The sequence below is a fragment of the Nipponia nippon genome, unplaced genomic scaffold (genome assembly GCF_047370975.1).
Source record: "Nipponia nippon isolate SJK-2023a ecotype South Korea unplaced genomic scaffold, ASM4737097v1 scaffold_2, whole genome shotgun sequence".
NCBI lineage: Eukaryota > Metazoa > Chordata > Aves > Pelecaniformes > Threskiornithidae > Nipponia > Nipponia nippon.
In genome coordinates this window covers 15,371,865-15,390,297 of record NW_028262336.1, presented here as the reverse complement: position 1 = coordinate 15,390,297, position 18,433 = coordinate 15,371,865, and the positions used below count along the sequence as shown (strand labels likewise).

The following is an 18,433-nucleotide window of genomic DNA, read 5'->3' as shown; positions in this document are numbered from 1 at the left end:
ATCCCTTGTGAAGCAAGTATTATTTTTAGAGTCTCAGAAGCAAGAGTAAAGATGTGATAAGTGTCTAATACTGCAATAGGAATCAAGTCTCAAAGGAAGAATTAGAGCTTTTTAGTTCCTTATTTATTTATTTATTTTAGCTCCCGCTTTCCTACCGGTACAGCACCTCTCCCTGAACAGAGGAATTAGATATCTATATACCTAAAAGGGAAGAAATATTACATTTTTCTTGGTAATATAAAATTATATATTATATAATACGCAAAGATTATATATGTTAATGTCTTTTAAATGCCTTTTTCTTTGCTGGTTTAAAGGTTGAAGAAGCACCACATTAATTGTGAAAGGGTCTAAATGTCTGTATCTACAAGAAAGATATAGCAACAGCTCTAGCAATCAGCGTAACTCTTTCCACATTGGCAAATCAATGTCCCATCTATTTCAACCGGAAAGAACAGGAACATTAGCTTAGTTTCTATACATACAAAGCCCTGACTCTGCTAACAAAAAGGCTGATTACTGCTCTCTAGTTCTGGTTTTGTGACGAACGCTTGATGGGTATCCAAAGGAAGAAAACATGCAAATATTCTGGGCTGCCATCAAACACTGAGAAAGAGGCTGTAGGTTTCTTTTCAGTGATGAGTATGTTTAACACATTAGAAGTTCTTGTGGGTCAGCATTAAGTTGAGTAAAGTGGGCAGGGTGTATTTTTACAAGTAATGCTTTTTGGCAGGCGAGAATATAAACTATAAGGGAAAGGGAATATTTTTTCCAGTTAACATAGCTAATTATTTCCGTGCTTTTTAACTTAGGCTGTTATGTTTAAAAAGGGGACCATTCTTTTTATATATTTTTGTATACAGATGATATTAAACACAAATACATTTTATCATTTTTGTTTGATATTAGACATAGCTGTAAAGGTTGAAGACAGAGTTAATATTAAATATTAATTATGATACCAAAATCACCCGAAAAATATTTTATGGACTTCTACATAAAATTTATGCACGTTTAGTTTCAAAATAATTTGAAATTGGCAAAAATGGCACCTGAAAATTAAGCTGTAATCTTTCTGATAGTTTCATTATTAACAGTAACATAGATTTTTGCTTTCAAAAGTTAACTGACAGATTTTTTAATAAGACTGAGACAGGAGAAAGTCCAGAGGGACGTTGTCCCTGCATCCTGCTGACATCTGAAAAATCTAGCAGGAGGGAGAGGCAGCTGCTCATGCCTCATGGTATGGAGCCAATCCCAGGTGCCTGCCAAGTGGTTTGATATCTATGGGTTGAAAGAACTGTATTAGGGTAAGTTATTTTTACTATTACACAAAACTTTCATAAGTTTAAGGACTTTTATTCTGTTTGCTACAGTATTTCTCTTGCATATTGATTACAAACCATTAAATATTCCCTTTTTTTTTTTTTTTTTGGAAGACTGTAGTTTTGCAACATGCATTAATTTATACAGTGGCCTCTAACAGGTGTCCCAGTAGACTTCACTCACAGCTGTTCTACAAACCAAATGCACGGAATATAAATCTTCCTTTCCTCACATGAGCATTAGCAAGCCAGGCTCTTAGCACAATCTGTTCATCAGTACAATAGTTTCCTTGGAAAGTTCAATATCTTAGCTAATATTTATTAATTAAGCAATAAGACATGACAGACCATGCAGCAGCCTTAATTAATGGACACCTCTGGTGCCTGCCACACATCTAAGAAGTGCATTAATCAGCACCAACACAGGTCTGAAGTGACTTACCACAATAATAAAATGGTTATTTACTTAAACAAGAACATTTCTCAAAATTAATAACATTTTTAAGCCTCTACATTATACCGTGTACAGTATTAAAAAATTTATGAGAGACATTTTCAAACTCAGTTGCCTAAAGTTCAGCTTCCAAATCACTGCTTAGGAATATAAATAGAGGATGCTAGATTTGCAGAGGTGTTGGGTCTCTCTGGCTTGCACTGACCTGATGGGCACTTGCAAACAGTTGTAGTCTCTGAAAATCAGCCTGGGCTTATTTAGGTGACAGGTATCAGTTTAACACTTCTCTTTGCATCAGCTCAGACTCTGTGCTATCTGTACTGGCTCCTTGTGATTTGATTTCTGCGACTAAGGGGTTGGACAAGAGACCCTTGGTAGACTTAGCTCAGCCCTACTGTTCATCTGACTGAAGATGTGTTCACATGGCAAATAGGCACCACGTCAGACAGCACTGAACTCACCTCTCCTAGCATTGCCTCCCTTTGGGTAGGGGTGGGCGTATCATTAGCTTCTATGTTAGGCGTGTAAGAAATGATCATTTAACTGGCAGCCACTCAAAACATCACTTACTTAGCCATGGTCTAAAAAAGTGAATTAATTTCCCAAAGTTGTTTAACTAGAAAAGCAATTTGTAAGATGGAATGTGAAAAAATAGACCCGGCTCTGTGGAGTTGCTAAACTTTTAGTACTTTACAAAAACCCACCCAAATTCAATAAATATTTTATTGCTAACTAGAGAAGAGTTTTATTATGATCTAAACACACTAAGTGTTGTAATGTTAATGTTGCCAGACATGTTGTTGTAGCAGAACCTCTGACTATACTTATGTAAGACCTTATCAACAGTTGTTTGCATAATGTGTCTTTTATGAATCTGTTTAGTGCATGCCCCTCTCTGTTACTTTCCCTGCCATATGTACAGTATCACTGACCTTTGGGAAAGTCCTATTATTTCTGCAAAATAAGCTCATGTGAATTCAGGGTAATTTATTGTACTAAAACATATGTCCCAATATCCAGCAAAGTAAGCTTTACAATATGTCTAATAACTTGAAATTTCCCAATGACATTTAGAGTCACTAAGTATATTTAGAAGGTCACAGGTGCTCATTGTTAACATTTCCGCACTGAAAGCCTGTGGGCAGGGCCCCGGAGAAAGGGAGTCCCTTGTGCCATGCATTGCTGAACTGCTGGGAAAGCCCCCAGGAGTCAGCATCATTAGCATAAGCAGCACCCATAGGGCCCGCATCATTATTCTGTATTAACAGATACTTCTATTTTGGATGTAGGAGTAATTAAATGTTGCTATCTTCATGCTGTAGCAGAATATTTAGTATACCCTAAATGGAGGGGTTGCTTTATGAATTCTCACTGCTGGCATGGCCTTGAATAAATACGTTGTAGAGTCTGATAAAGGTGAAGAGGACGGGCTGAAGCCAGCCTCAAAGAAAGGGAGAGGCAGCTGGAATGAAGGTCTGTGTTGTGCACTACTCTCACCTGGCGACTTGGACTCTATGTGAGGGTCCTACCAGTCATTCAAACCCTCTTCCCAGGAGGTGAATGGTGGGGCAGAATGGACTTGATAGGAAGCCTCTCTCTCCCCCCATTCCCCGTTAGTGGTAACAGCAGTGGGGGAGTCAAGAGGTGGGCTGGTAACAGAGCTGGTGTGAGGAGAAGGATTATGATTACAGGAGAAGTAAAAGAGATGATGGCAGTTGGGTTCCTCATAGAGAGCTGACCCAATACCAGATGAAATCCCTCACAACTGAAATAGAGGGTGAAATTCCCCATGTAGCACAAGATTGCATGACAGTAAGACCCGATGATACAGCAAAAAAGCATCTTCCTCCCACCTCCTTAAGCTACAGTCACTACCAGCTGCCCATCACCTGCAGCTGGATAAGCAGACTGGCAAGATGAGGCGCAGAGGCAGCGGTATGGAGAGGTGACATGCAGGTGGAAGCACTGGCACTGCACAGAAGCCAGGCACCATGGTAGGGCTGACTTTGTTCAGAAGTATCTCTGGCTACATGGGCTTCTTTAATCTCTAAACAAAGCAGCCATGAATGGGGTGCTGCAGAGGGAAGGGAGAAATGAAATACCAATTACATGGTGAGGAAAACGAGGCAAAAGACTCCTGCCCACAATATGCTCAGAGGATGTTCCAGTGGCAACTGACAGGGGCAACAGCAGAAAAGACTGTGAGCCGATGCCGCATTTCTGACAGTGCAGCCCCTCAACCAGGCAGTGCTAATGGGCGTGGAAGGGAAAAAGTAACTGCCAGTGAGCCTCACTTGTAAAGGCACACGTGGACATTTTACTTACTACTTAAAGAGCGTTGAGTGGACAAGTTTGTGCCCCATTGGGCACAAACTGAAAACCATGAAATTCCATCAAAATGTAAAAAACCACTTTTCTCTTGTGCGTGTGACCAAGCACTGGCACATGTTGCCCAGAGAGGTTGTAGAGTCTCCATCCTTGGAGACAGTCAAAACCCGACTGGAGATCGCCCTGAGCAGACTGCTTTAGCTGACCCTGCTTGAGCAGGGGGGCTGGACTAGACAATCGTGAAACATCCCTCAACCTCAGCTGGTGTTTAATTCTGTGATTTGCTAGTACCTTTTTCTCAGTTTCTTGTTCTGTTCAATCTCCCGTTAAAAGAAGGCTCACAGCGAAACTAACCATTGCATTGGTTAGTTTGGGAAGGAAGAAAATTTGAGGCTATACGTGCATTTTGATACAAAGTGCATTCCATGCAATGCAGAGTAATCAGGTTTTGCAACAGCGTACTAATGATGAACAGGCTGATATTGCCATGGCTGTGTTCAGCTTTGCTTCTAAACGGAAGATTAGCTCAAGAATAGCACCCTCTGCTACTGCAAGGCTGATGCGATGTCCCAACTCCTTAGCAATCAGCTCCTAAAACACCACATCTCACAACGTGGCTTTTTTAAGGAAAACAATGGCAGTTTGCCTTAAATTGGGGCTTGTAAGCTGTGGCAGTTCAGGAGCTGACAAGTGGCTTTCAGTTCAGGCAAGGTACTGAGGCTGGGGTACTCATATTGTTAGTCAGAGTCTGCTTGTTCATTCTGTTTTATTAACTTTGAACCCATTGGCCCACTTCAATCAAATTAAACAAGTTGTGTAAGAATCAGCTGGGCAGAGGCAAGAAGTTGGTTGTAGAGTACAAATCTAAAGGAAATAACGGTTTATTAGTTCTGCTAGTCTTTTCTGGTTTGGGTGGCTTTTATTGTTTCTTTTTTTCATTTCTTCCTAAAACACTGTGAAATTATGTTTTTTTTAATGAAAAGCTCTCTCAGATCCTTATCCCCAAATGACTGATCAGCCTTAACAAGCAACCAGACTTAACAGCTGAATAACTTAGCAACAATATAAAAACAGCCATCTGGGAAAAGTCTTGTCAACTCTTCAGAACCAATGCAGGGATATTCTAGGCACGTATACAAGAGAGGTTGAGATGGGTTGGCTGATATTCTGCATTTTGACATAGAGATTGATGGCTGGTGGGAAGACTGAGTAAACCAGTTTGAGCTGTCATGGGGATCCATCAAACAAGAGAATTACTGAAAATTTAAATTGTGGTGGAGAAAAAAGCATTCCCCCTTTCCCATGCTTCATTTTCTAGGACAAGCCTCCAATTCTACTAGAAGAAAATGTGTTTTTTTTTAATTGAGAAGGCTTATTTGGCCACAACTTTTGCAAAAAAAAAGTCAGAGGAAAACATGACTTTGTTATGAGGGAGGACTATTGTCCTGCACTGTGGTTAAGCCTATACGTAGTTTTTAAGGAAAACAGAATACATTTAATTCTTAGAAAGGAGAACTGGGAAATACATTTTTCATGGCAGCTTAACTCTTTTAGAATTTAACCATGTATGCCCCTTAAAGGGTACTGTCAGACTGTACTGGAGATAATGGGCCAACTTTATCATCAGAATAGTTCCAGTATTCCCTCAAGTTCTGATTTATAGCTTGACTGAGAACTGCATCAACTTGCCTATCTGATGCAGATTCCCAGGGATTTGGGTGAAAGCCACATGTAGTCAGCATCAGAACCTGGCAAGCTGGCTATGACTCTTTGTAATATGTCTTTAATCCATGGGAGGAAGCTAGTCAAGTTTTTAGTTATAGAGGGCCAGGACTTCAGGTTTCATAATGTAACTATTCCATTGATGCTGAGAGTTATGCTGATTTAAATAAGTTGCGGTTCCAGCCTAGAAAGTGAATGAGAAAGGAAAACAGGGCAGGAAGTAACAATCATTTTCAAGAAACATTTCAACAACTCGCAGATTAGTCCTCGGCAGTACTTACATCCTGGTTGGACATCTCCCAGTATGGTCTCTCACCGTAGGACATCACCTCCCACATTACAATCCCGTAGCTCCATGCATCGCTTGCTGAAGAGAACTTCCTGTAAGCTATAGCTTCAGGAGCGGTCCACCTTATGGGGATTTTTCCACCCTGGAAAATACATTGATAACTTATCAATATGACCAGAATACAGAACAGTAACTGTTTAAAAGAAAAGAAAACAAAAGATATCCTGGATGCTGAGATTCTACATTCTGCCTTCGGTCAATTTGCCTTGTCAATTTGCTGCAAGTGGAAAGGAAGAAATACACCTTTTTCAGAATCTGATAAAAAATTGGTTTCATTTGTAGTGTAATTCACCAAAACCAGCACTTTGAAATCTGAACACACACTGAAATCTCAGTTCAAAGAACAGAAAGCATTTTAGATGATTCATGTTTGTTCAGAGTCATATAATTAGTCAGAACATGCCTTTTGATTGAAAACATCCCAAGCCTGAAATTCCTAGTACATTGACATTTAATCTCTTTTTCCTTAAATGAAATAGAAACATCTATTGCAAAATGGAGCACTGAGAGCACTTAATAAAATTAAGTAAGCAGAAAGGAAACTATAGCCTTTCTATTATTCTTTACTCTTGATAATCTCTTTACCTTTTTGTTGTGCCCTTTAAATATCCAGGTAAATAGCAAAACAACTGTGTTTCTAATAGGTGTTTCCTTAGGATATTGAATAGTTTCATTCTGCAGCTTTCAACTTAAAATCCAAGTGCTACACACACAAAAAGAAATCTGTAAGAATTCAATCAACAAACCTGACTTACTCCTTACAAGACCACGGTATGCAGAATTTTTCTCTGACATTAGTAATTTATGCCATTGAACCTGGTCTATTCTCCCCTAAATAGTTTATGTATAAAAATTATTTTCCCTTTTCACAACAAAGTATTTCTTCTCCAGGTACATTTCTCTTTTGAAAAGTATACATTTATTATCATTATCCATATAACTCTTTAAATAAGCAGAGAGAGAGCAGTATGCTTAAGATGCCACTAGATGGTAGAAGGAGGTAGTCAGTAGAGCTAAGCTCACTTGGCACTAGTTGCTTTCAACAAGAGGTAATAGATTCTGCTCGGCATTATAATTGTGTTTCTGACAGAAACAAAAGAAGAAATGAACTAGAACATCCATTTGGCAAGAAGCCACAGTTAAAAACAAGTATGTAAATCTCTGTTAATTTGCTTTGAATATATAAAAAAAGTCTGCGAGTCATTGAGGCCTGACTTCAGCTGACTGAGAAGACGCGTCTTCTACCAAAAAGCGTTCAAAGGCAAAGCTCTGTCTGTGGTGATGTGCCAGTAAGCTAAATTCTCATCACCGAGTCTCACCTGCTGACGAAAAGTGCGTGGTTGATATTTATGTTGTATGATGGTTAAGATGTCCTTTGTACGATGTTACATTTTTTGCAGCTGCTTTTTAAAGCCTTTGCTTGCTCAGTTGTGGTTGAAGTCAGTGGCAAACCACCTACTGATTTTAGCAGTAGTAAGGTAAAGGTAATACTTTATTTTGTATTTTTGCCCAAGCACTTCCCTACCCCCTTTTCTTAATCCAGTAACCCGGTGGTCAGATCACTCCCCTGGCACATCAGAGATGCAAAGAACTTTACGCCTCACTTGCTGCCATCTCTGAGCCTTCCCTAACCAGCACTGCAGGGCGTGACACTCTTAGTCCCTTCCTGGTACAGTCTTCCACTTGGGAAGCAATGACAAATATCTTTGGGTATGAGAATGGAGAAATAGGATGACAAAGAGACTTGTGATAGGACATTCTCCAAAGAAAGACCAGCCTAATTTCTTGTCTCTTCCCCAGGGAATATGGAAACCTTCTAAACAAATTGGATAAGAGTATTTGGTGTTTGATCTCATGGTCTAGTTGCAACGGTGTTTTGGTGGGATATGTGAGTCCGAGCTTCCTGAGGCAGTGGAAGATTTAGATATTCAGCACCCAAAATGCACACTACACACTGGGCTGTCCAACCAAAAGGATGCATCCTCCGAGAAACAGACAGGTTTAGGGTCTAACTGCAGAGTATAGTTCAAAATATCTCCTTGCACCACAGAGTTATGGGCCTTATCCTTTTTTCTGGGTCAGGTTTAGTCCTTTATTTTTAAACATTTTATTGTCAAACTTACGTAATTCCACCCTTAGATCCCTGGCTTCTGCACATTTTTGGGGACAATCAGTATTTTCCTAGCTTAAGTCACAGGGTCATGGTAGGCATTTAACTCCTCCTTTGGACCTGGACACATGCACTTTTAAAAAGGTAAACAACATTCCTGCTGATCCGTATCGCAAGACACTGCCCTGACAACCCTAAAAGCCCTTCCTCATCAGCAGCCTATCAGTCCTGGCTGACAAATGATATAGAAATGATACACTTGTTCCAGCACAGGAGTTCACTGTCTAAACTTCATCTTACCAAGCAATCCCCCTTGCTGCCTTTTGCTTTATGTCCACTCAAGACAATTTCTGGAGTGCCGGACCAGCATTTGAGGGAGAATGCAAAAGAAAAAATTCCCAATTTTCTTTCCTTATCATACATCCCAGGAGATGACAGGGGAAAAAAGTCTACTAGTTTAGGTGGTTGTGTTACTGTAAGACTGTTTATCAAGACAAATTGATGAATCAACAAATTTACTATGAGCCAGATTTCTGATTTGGAGAGTTTTATTAATCATTTATTATTCTTTGAATTTTAATGAAAAGTTAGTTAATAACTAAATATCTCTTGTAGGGAAAACACAAATCTATACAGGCAAAATAAAAGGCATTTGGATATTTATAGATTTACTTCTAATGTCTGTAACATGATACGGATAACATAATAGGAAAATTATTTTTTAAAGTGTGTCCTTTTCATAAATCTGATTATGCATTCCCAAATTATACTCAAAAAAGAGGTCACATCTGGAGCAGCATTTGCAGCTAGATTTGTGACTATTGGCTAAATATAAATGAGTTTTAAAGAATCTGATTAGACTCTACAACTAGTTTCATGATAGAGCTTTACTGACTGATCCCTTTTGGACTGAAATGGTAGTGGCTCATTGAGTGTGAAAATGAGAACAGAGAACAGAGTCTTAACAAAATTCAAGGCAGTTCATATTCAGGGGCACAAGATGTGTTCAGTGTTATAACGTAAAATAAAATTCTTTTGTGCTGGCTCTAATGACAAAGTGAAGCAAAACCTCTAAAATTTTTACAATGGATTAATCTTATGTATGAAGGTGTTATATTCATAAAAATGTAAATTTCAGTACTTAATTATGTTTGCAGAATGTCTTTTTATGCAAAAAAGTTGTTTTATTTATTTGAAAGCCATTCAAAAGGCAGAGATTGCAATATGACTGCCTTAAGAGACGTATATGACTGAACAGTAGTAATAGCTGCTCATGCATAATAAAAGAACACATAAAGTTTAGAGTAGCTGAAAATATATTTCCCATTTCTGCTTAGAGTAATAAACAGTGTTACTGATACTGGACACGTCTTTTTACATTTTGATCTTAACTGGGAAAATAATAAATGCAATACTTACTGTTTATACAATGCCCCACCTTCAAATTAAGATAATTTATAAATAATCTACATTTTACTACTGTAGCAATGAAATCTGTCACAGCTCCCTGTATCATAAAGCCCTTATTCAAGCCCATTTTGCTTTTAGGTTATTTGCTCTCTTTTGGGGGCAGGGAAGGGGTAGTAGGAACCAAATTGTATTTCTGCCTCACCTCATACATTAATAATGATATCAGTGATAAGCTAATTTTATTTTCACATAGTAAAGGAACACTAACACTGCTATTCAAATAATTAGAATTCAGCCTTTTTTTCTGTACGCTGCCAGCTGAATAGTGTCTATCTCCTGATTTTTTTCTTGATTATAATTTAATAAGCAATTTTACTATGCAGTGTCAAGAGTCCCCTTGGAATTAGAACATTAGGCTCACATTGCTTAGCTTGTAGAACTGTTTAGAGATCAGCCCTTGAAATGAAATTTACCCCCTCGCCCACCCGCACCTACACACATGCTCGCTTTCCCTACAGAGTTGGCAACAGCACAGTTTGTCACACATTGAAAGACAGAACTGGAACTACATGTTGCAGAATGCCTCATTCTTTACCTCAAGCTATGCATGAGAGAGACACAGCCTTTCCAATGTGCCATCTCTTTGAGCTTACAACAACAAAAAGTGCTTGTGATCTGTTGTGTGAAAGGACCCTGGTGAGGTAACTAACAGTGACATTATATATGGCCCAACAGGCCACAGCTGGATTTTTGCCATCTCCCATTTGATTTTTTTTTTTTATTTTACATGTTAGACATCTTTTTAAAAACAAGAAGTGTTAACAATTTCTTTAATTAAATATTTCAACATATTTTAAAACTCCAGCAGAACAGTGTAACTGGCAGCTATGGCCCATTATTCTACCAAGATGAAGGTCAGGATGTATCAGCAAGCTCAAAATGTGTGATGTGAAAAATGACAGAGAGGGCACAGAAGCAAAGAAGGAAGCTTGTTAGATGCCCAGAACTTTTGGGATGCCCTGCTAGCTAATTAAAGTGAGAAGTGATACTGCTGAGAACCTTAGATATAAAACTGAAGGTAAGACGTATGAGCTCCTACTGGATGTGCAAAGACAGCGATACACACAAGCAGCCAGAAGCAAACACAGTGCATCAGACTCACAATGTCCCAGAACTGGCAGCGATGCGAAACAACGCCTGTTTCTGTTGAAAAGCCTGTTCTGTACTTTCCTTCAATGACAGATACTGCAGAGGGACTGTCACAGAGCTGGCTGCAGTTATACTAAATGCTGAGGTGCAAACCCATTGGTTCCAGATGCACAGACATCTAGAACTGTCTATTTCTGGGACAAAAGGTACTGAACTATGTGCACCATTAGTCTAATCTGGCACAGTAATTCCTATGTATCTGTCAGTTACTATTCCGTTACGTACGGTGTTCCTGAATCGTGCAATAATTTTCCATGACACAACTGTAGTATCTGTCTTTTTCTCCACCCCAAATGACAGAAATGGGGAGAAGAAAAAGAACTTCAGAGTGAAGAGAGACAAAAGTAATGAGAGAGATTAGTTTTAAATATTGGACATAATTCATCACTCTGTACAAAAGCCTTATGCCACTTTACTGGAGCGATGATTTTATTTGAGCACATGAATCAAATTTTTCATGTGCAAAGTAACAAATAGTCAGAATTTAGCATCCTCAAATCATAACTTAGAACTATTCAGTATTATCAACAGCCTTCTCTAGTGTCTATTGGAATATTAGAGAAACTACATGGCAAGATAACAAAACTGCTCTGAAAAGGCATTTCAGAATTTGCTCTCATTATGCCCAATTCCAGTCAGTTCTACCAGTCTTTCATTTGCCTTAGAAATGAAATGAACAAAACCCCTTGATTTTTAAAAAGACTGAATTTTCTTTTAATCTCTGGGAAAATACTCATTTTCTTTCAAAAATCCTGATTAACAATGCTAAAGTTAAATACGTGGAACTTGGTTTTTCCCTCTGCTAAGTTAGCTATCCAATTTTTCAGAACAAGTTATTTATGATTTTGACAATATGGCATTTTAGTGAATATTAACCCCTACGGTACACATGTATTTGTGTCTTCGAAAAGGGGGAAAGCTGTTGATGGATAGAGGAATCAGTGCTTAAGATACTGGCAGAACTAAAACAGCCAAATGTTTGTCCACAGATCATCAGAAACACTTCATGTTAACTGGCATTAACATTAGTAGGATGCTTCTCTGAAATACTCCACTCAACTTCTCATTTTATCTTCCTAAAGGTCATCAGTAAGATGAATCGATTAGTGGTATACATGCACAGAAAAACTCCAGAAAAACAAGTATATCCTACCCTATAGTCTTTTAGTTCAAAAATTAAATAATTAAAATATTACTTTGCTAAAAATGGAAGAATTATGAAACCAGGAATGTTCTCTGAAACAGCCGGGATTCTCAGTAATAGTAGCATTTCCTTTGAAACAAAACACTTCAACTTGCGGTCCCTTGCCTGTTCTGAGGCATTGATCTTCACTTGGCTTGAAAGATAATAAAAAGTCTGATAAAAATGCATAGCTTTGACCCTCAACATCCACATAAGTGAAATGGTAGTGAATATTTGTGACCACTTACATCTGTCCTGCATTCATGTTTTCTTCACAGCGCAATTTAAACAACTTTATACAATGAAAAAGTTGAGGCAAACTACCGAATACAAGTGGTTGGTACCCTTGTTTCTTGTTTGTGTAACTAAGTGGACTACAGACATCTTTTCTTGTTAGCCATGATGCCTTCATCTACAAGGTGCTCATTGAAAGACCCAAGGCTTTTACCCATTTATTTTAAGAACATATATTTGTTTAGTTTTCAAACAAAGCAATTCATTCCAGAGAGCGAGCAAAAGGGGTCCATGCTTGAAAATGGGCAGAGATCCCACTCTTCCAGAGCTGAAAGCTCAGCGTGCTTTTTTTGGAAGAGGGAAGGGAGAGAAAGTGAAGAGGAAGAAGGGAAAGACAGAAAAGAGAAAAAAGAGAAAAAAGAGAAAAAAGAGATTCAACCTTCAGAATTGAACTGCTTTACACATCAGCGCAGACAGCTAGAGCTGTCAGAGAGCAGCAAGTATGGGGCTGCTCCTTAAGGGTAGGGGAGCCGGGAGCGACCGCCACACTGGCTGGGCGATGCCCTCGTGGACAGGGTGCACCCCACGGTGCCTGGGGGGATGAGCAGGGCAGGGTGGTGATGGCAAGGAGTGCTGTCGACAGTCCCGTGAGCATCAGGCAAAGGCAAGGGAGCAAGCCAAGGCCAAGATAAACGCAGCGAATCTGAACAACTTCAATCCAACAGGACTGGGGCTGGCCCGCTGCAATGTCGCTGGATTGATGTCCCCAGGCTGAGCTGAAATAGGGTCCCGAGCCTGTGGGCAAGAGTGGGGAGAAGGCCCAGGCAGGCCAGTAAGGAGTGATGGTGTCTTCAGAGGTCTGGTAAGAACTAGACAATTGTACAAAGGCAGATAAACATAAGTATTTTGCAAAACCTCTTTGAGACTGGTCTTTTGAAAGGTAATGGTGAGACTGGTGGGGTCAAGGAGTCTCATAACATCTTAGAGAGTGGAACTTTGCATTTCCCTAGGATTAAGAATGCATTGGTGAATTTTACAGTATTGGGTGCTTGACCCTCAGTAACAGAGAAACCCTTTCCTTTTCTGAAATTAAATATCAGAACCATGCACCTCTACCAAATGCAGTTTAGAAACTATAGCACCACTTGACAGTAATGATAGGAAAAAATGTCATTTTTCTTGAAACTAATATTTCTGCCACAGATCTATCTCTTTTGAAGAGCATCAATTTCAAGCTATCCGCCAGCTGTGTCAGCACAGCTCACATTACAGCCGTAACCAATTTGTTGAAAGTTACTCCTACAGAGTCCTTCAATCTGCACATCCAGAGCCTATCCACTTTTCTTACACAAGTAGTCCTACTGAAGTCAATGGAAAAGGTGAAAGGGATTTGTTCAGAGATGCTTATTTGAAGGATGCCTTATGTTGCACAACTCTATAACAAAGGAATTTGCTACAAGGTTCATTCTTACAGCAGAACTGAGTTACTGAATACAAATATTTCTCTAAAACTAAGTAATTTAAATTGAAAAAAAAAAAAAAAAAAAAGATGTTACTAGGCACTATGCTTTCTTAAAAGCATCAATGAAGACTTGTCTCTGAAATGATGCCCTTGACTTGCCCAGGGCTTCATGAACTGTTTATTATTGGATCAAAAGTAAACTGTTACCATGAGCTGCTCAAACACTTCATGTCATTAAATATCATTAACGATTTCACAGCTAGTGATTTCCACATGCATATCTAGTTGACACGCACAGCAAACAGTTCCCATGTTTCAGTAACCAAGTTGCCTCTTTCTGTGCTGCCATAATGCCCAGATCATTCACACTTTACTGCCTTGTCCCCGAACCCCAACCATAATTCCTTCCACACCATGCAATTAGAAGTGACCAATAAAAACTCAGAAACATACGGAAACTTGAAAACTGAGGACAAAGTGAAATGGATTTAAATGAAAAATTAACACCATATAGGCTATGGCACTGTCTCCAGTATACCTTTTCATATTCCATTCTTTGGGATGCTGTACTAGAGAGAATATAGGAACCTAGATACTGAATTCATATACGGCTTGCTCTATTTATCTAATTTATCTATTTGCTCTATTTATCTTATTTATCTAAGGCTTCTTCAAAACTTTATTCTAGAAATGAGTCAGAAACATCACAAAAATCAGGCTTTTCTTTTGAGAGTTACAGTGCCACACAGAGATACATAGATGATGATGATCAGAATTACCATGGGGTAATGGTACTCTGCAAGTACCATTGCTTCAGTTTTCATCCCAGCTGCATTAGGAAGTGCAGAGGAGAACTAATATCTTAGTAACTGATGAATTAAATGTTCTGCTCACATTTTTGTGAGGTCACTTCTCATTTTATCCTGATAGAGTTTGCCAGTTCTTTATGGATAAGTAGCTGGTCAAAAGATAGGAAACAAACAGTCAGAAAGAAAAGGTCAGTTTTTAGAGTGGCATCCCCCAGGGACCAATCCTCATGTCCTGCTGGCAGCATATGTAGAAAGAATCTACAGTACAGGCTGGACAGCAAGTAGGTAAAATTGTACTAGCAATCCAAAGGTATTCATGCTAGTAAAGATGATGATTGACCACAAAAATTTGCCAAAGAATCTTATGATACTGAGTTGCCAAGTGATAAAAACGGCACAAAATTCAGTGTCATAGTGATGCACACAGAATAAAATGCTCCTAAGTTTACAGAGAAAAATAACAGGACTCTGTACTAAGCTATTACTGTTCAAGACAGATCTTGTGGTTATAACAGATAGATGGCTCTATATCATTATCAACTCCATGCTCAAAAGCAGACTAAAGGGAAAAAATGAAATGAAATGATAGAAATGATCTAAAAAAGAAAAAAGCATGGCACTGTTGAAACTGAGGATATTCCTGCATATTGCTTACTGATTGCAGTCTTGATCCCCCATCCCAAAAGGATACACTGAAACAAACAGACCTGTAGAAAAAGACAGATGGGTGTTCAAAGGTATGGAATAAACTAAAAAAGGTCTATAAACCCCTGAATATAATGGAGCAGATAATAGGTGGAGAGTATAGAACCAGAGTGCATTCAAATGTAGGTGGCAAGTAGCAGATTAAAAACATCAACAAAAAACTTTTTTTTTTTCTTTTTTTTTACACGGAAACATTGCTATGGGATGTCATGGACTCTAAAAATACAAACATCTCCAAAAAGTAACTAGATAAACTTATAGAAGAAATATTTATGAATGATATTATAGATAAACACCTACCTCTGATTTGAAGTCTTTGAGCCACAGACCACTAAAAGCTCAATAACCAAAACTGAGAACGCATCATTGCATGTGCACTTTCTTATTATAGTCCTCCTTGGAATTCACTACTTGCTTGCATTTTGGAGACACGCTACTGAGCTCAAAAGCATTGCAGCTGTCTGCGTTTGATCATTATTCCCTTCCTATGATCTCAGTTCTCTTGCAGGCAAAATATAAACAGATGTTATCATAGTGTAACTGTAAAGAAGTGGATGATGAACATATTATCAACATTTTGGGGGAAAGAAAGTTAAAGAAAATTAAAAAGTTAAATTTAAAAAAGGCACCTGAAGTGAGGTGCTCTTTGATGTAGGATAGTGTAATTGTAGATGGCTATCTGAAGGATCACAGGACATTTGTTTTTTTGTTGTTGATTCTATGACTACATTTCTATGTCTTTGCACAGGACCCCAATGTTTATGGATATCCTTTATGACTAAACCTCTTAACAAAAGAAAGTAAATAGTTCTACTGTTAGTAAGGTTTAGCAACAGAAAAAGGACCGAGTACTAAGGAGATAAACTGGCAGACTGTAATCTGTGAAAGTACTGCCCTGGGAGAGTGGGGGCTGGCTACTGGGTGAGTGTGTGGAGGTCTTATGTTTGCTCCATGGAGGGATGACACTATCTTGTAATGATTTTGGTCTCATATCTTTCATCATCAATAAATAATTTCACTTAGGGGAAAAAAAGGTAATAAAAGAATTCCCAGGCTGTTGGGAAGCATGCAAGTTTCGTGTTTCTAAGTAAGCCCACATACTGCATTAAAATATTTTTTATATATTGCAGGGGAGCTGGGAGAACAGGTGCTGATGAAGGCAAAGCAGCTGAGTCCAGGGCCATGGGTCAAGAAGCACGACAGGGGCCAGAGACCTGTCAAATACTGGGCACCGTGTCCGGCCTTCCCATCTGGGGACAGGAGGGATGAACGGCTTGCTGAGGCCAGGGTCAGCAGTGAGGCTCAGCAGAGAAGAGGATGGTAACAGCCATTTCTCCTGCACTAGACCAAAACACTCCCAGTGCCGCCCTGCTGGTTTTCCAAAGAAATGAAGTGTACAAGTCACAGCTGCGCTGCCAGCATTTCTGTCTGTCTGTCAGCCAACCCCCAGGCTAGGAGCTTTGAACCGCTGGCAATTTCAAGAAGCATGGATGACAGAAAGGTAGAGACAGGAAAGACATCAAAGGCTAGATCAGATTGCCTAAACATGGTGTCTCCTGTCCCTTTAGGCAGTCACCTTCTCACTAGCTGACATTTTAGCAAAGTGCAGGTCTCCCACTGTCTTGTGTCTGCCAGTCCTCTGCAGAGATCTCGGGTTCCCCATGATATCTCAGAGGGCACTGGACCTGTACTTTTAGGCAGCTGATCCCTTCCTGATTTTCCACATAGTTAATGAAAAACTATCTAAGCAAAGGAGAGAGATCACAGTATTTCTCTTGATGGAAAGGCAAAAGAGCTCAGTACGCAGCCATTCTTCTGGACCAGCCAGCAGCTAGGAGGCAGTGATGGCTGATCACACTGCACAATGTCGGGCACAACACGCTGCCACTTGCCCAGCTGGCAAACTAGGCTACTGGGGAGATAGGTATAGGGATGTGGAAGGAGTTTATGAATAATTTGGTATTGTATGAGGCCATAGAGACATGGGAGGGATCTAAGCTTTACCAGGGAAGTGGAACTGGTGAAGCACAGCAAGACGCTGGAGGTACTGTGAAGGTGCCATGGGGAGTCTCTGAGAAGATCAGAAGTTACGCTATTGAGGCTGCAGAAGATAGCCTGAGAACTAGGGTAACTGCAGCATGAAAATGCAGTTGATGTCTGTAATGGGGGGCTTCATTAATTTGCTTCTCGTGAATAAATTTTTCCCCATCCTCTGACCAAGGAAGGTGTCCTGTTACAGCAGAAGTTACCACACAGCATTATCATACCATAACTGCACAAACATGGATGAAGCCTATCACCAAAAAAGTACAAAGAAATGAACACACGAGAGTAGTTTTCAGTCCAAGTTAGGGGCTGCCTCACAACAAACTTTCTCTGATATTTCTATTTGGTTTAGTGACATACTGGTAGCATCCATAGATCACTGCAGCGTGGCAGCATGCAAATTGTTGAATAATAGGATAACCATCTGTTTGATGATGAATAGTTTGGCACAGAAATGTGGTTGAGCCTTCCTGCAGATATCCATGTTCAACTAAATCTCTGTCAGCTGTCTGAATAAAGGGCACTGAACATCAAGTTAGTTTCTATTTCAGTATCATCACTAGCTTACCAGGGCAAAGCACTGACTAATGCTTATGATGGTAGCTCCAGTCATACTAATGGCAATGCCAATTTAATAGATAGTGTTTATACTAGTGTAACGTTCATTTCCAGACACTGAGAATCTGCTTCTGACCTTTACAATAGCGACATTTCTTAGTATTGCACTTCCTAGACTTGTGTACTTCTTTTCTATATCTTGATATATTTTAATTTAGGCTGTTCATGAATTGTGGCACTGGGATACCCTTTGTCCTATAAGTCAGTTGAATTTACTCCTTGTATTCCCCAGATGGCATAAAGTTTTGAGTAATACACTATTAGATTATCTTTTTCTGATGATGCATCATACTAAATCATCATCTGGCTGATGATAATATAATGGGGATAACACATTAACATAATTTATCATCCTGTACCTTGCTCAGGGGATATTTTGCTTTATCATATAATATATTAGTTGTCACTTCCATGATATATTACAGTAAGACAGCGTCAGAAAGAAACATTTTGATGAAGTAGTACTTAA

At 39.3% G+C, this 18,433-nt stretch overlaps 1 protein-coding gene across 4 annotated transcripts in view; it reads right to left on the bottom strand.

The window, feature by feature from the left end:
• Positions 1 to 18,433, bottom strand: part of EPHA6 (EPH receptor A6) — a 515,545-nt gene that overhangs the window by 18,128 nt on the left and 478,984 nt on the right. For all 4 annotated transcript variants that reach the window (XM_087755983.1, XM_087755985.1, XM_087755984.1 and 1 more), the window contains one exon: positions 6,111 to 6,260. In XM_087755983.1, coding sequence (XP_087612109.1) covers positions 6,111 to 6,260 — 150 coding nt within the window. The remainder of the gene's footprint in view (positions 1 to 6,110; positions 6,261 to 18,433) is intronic.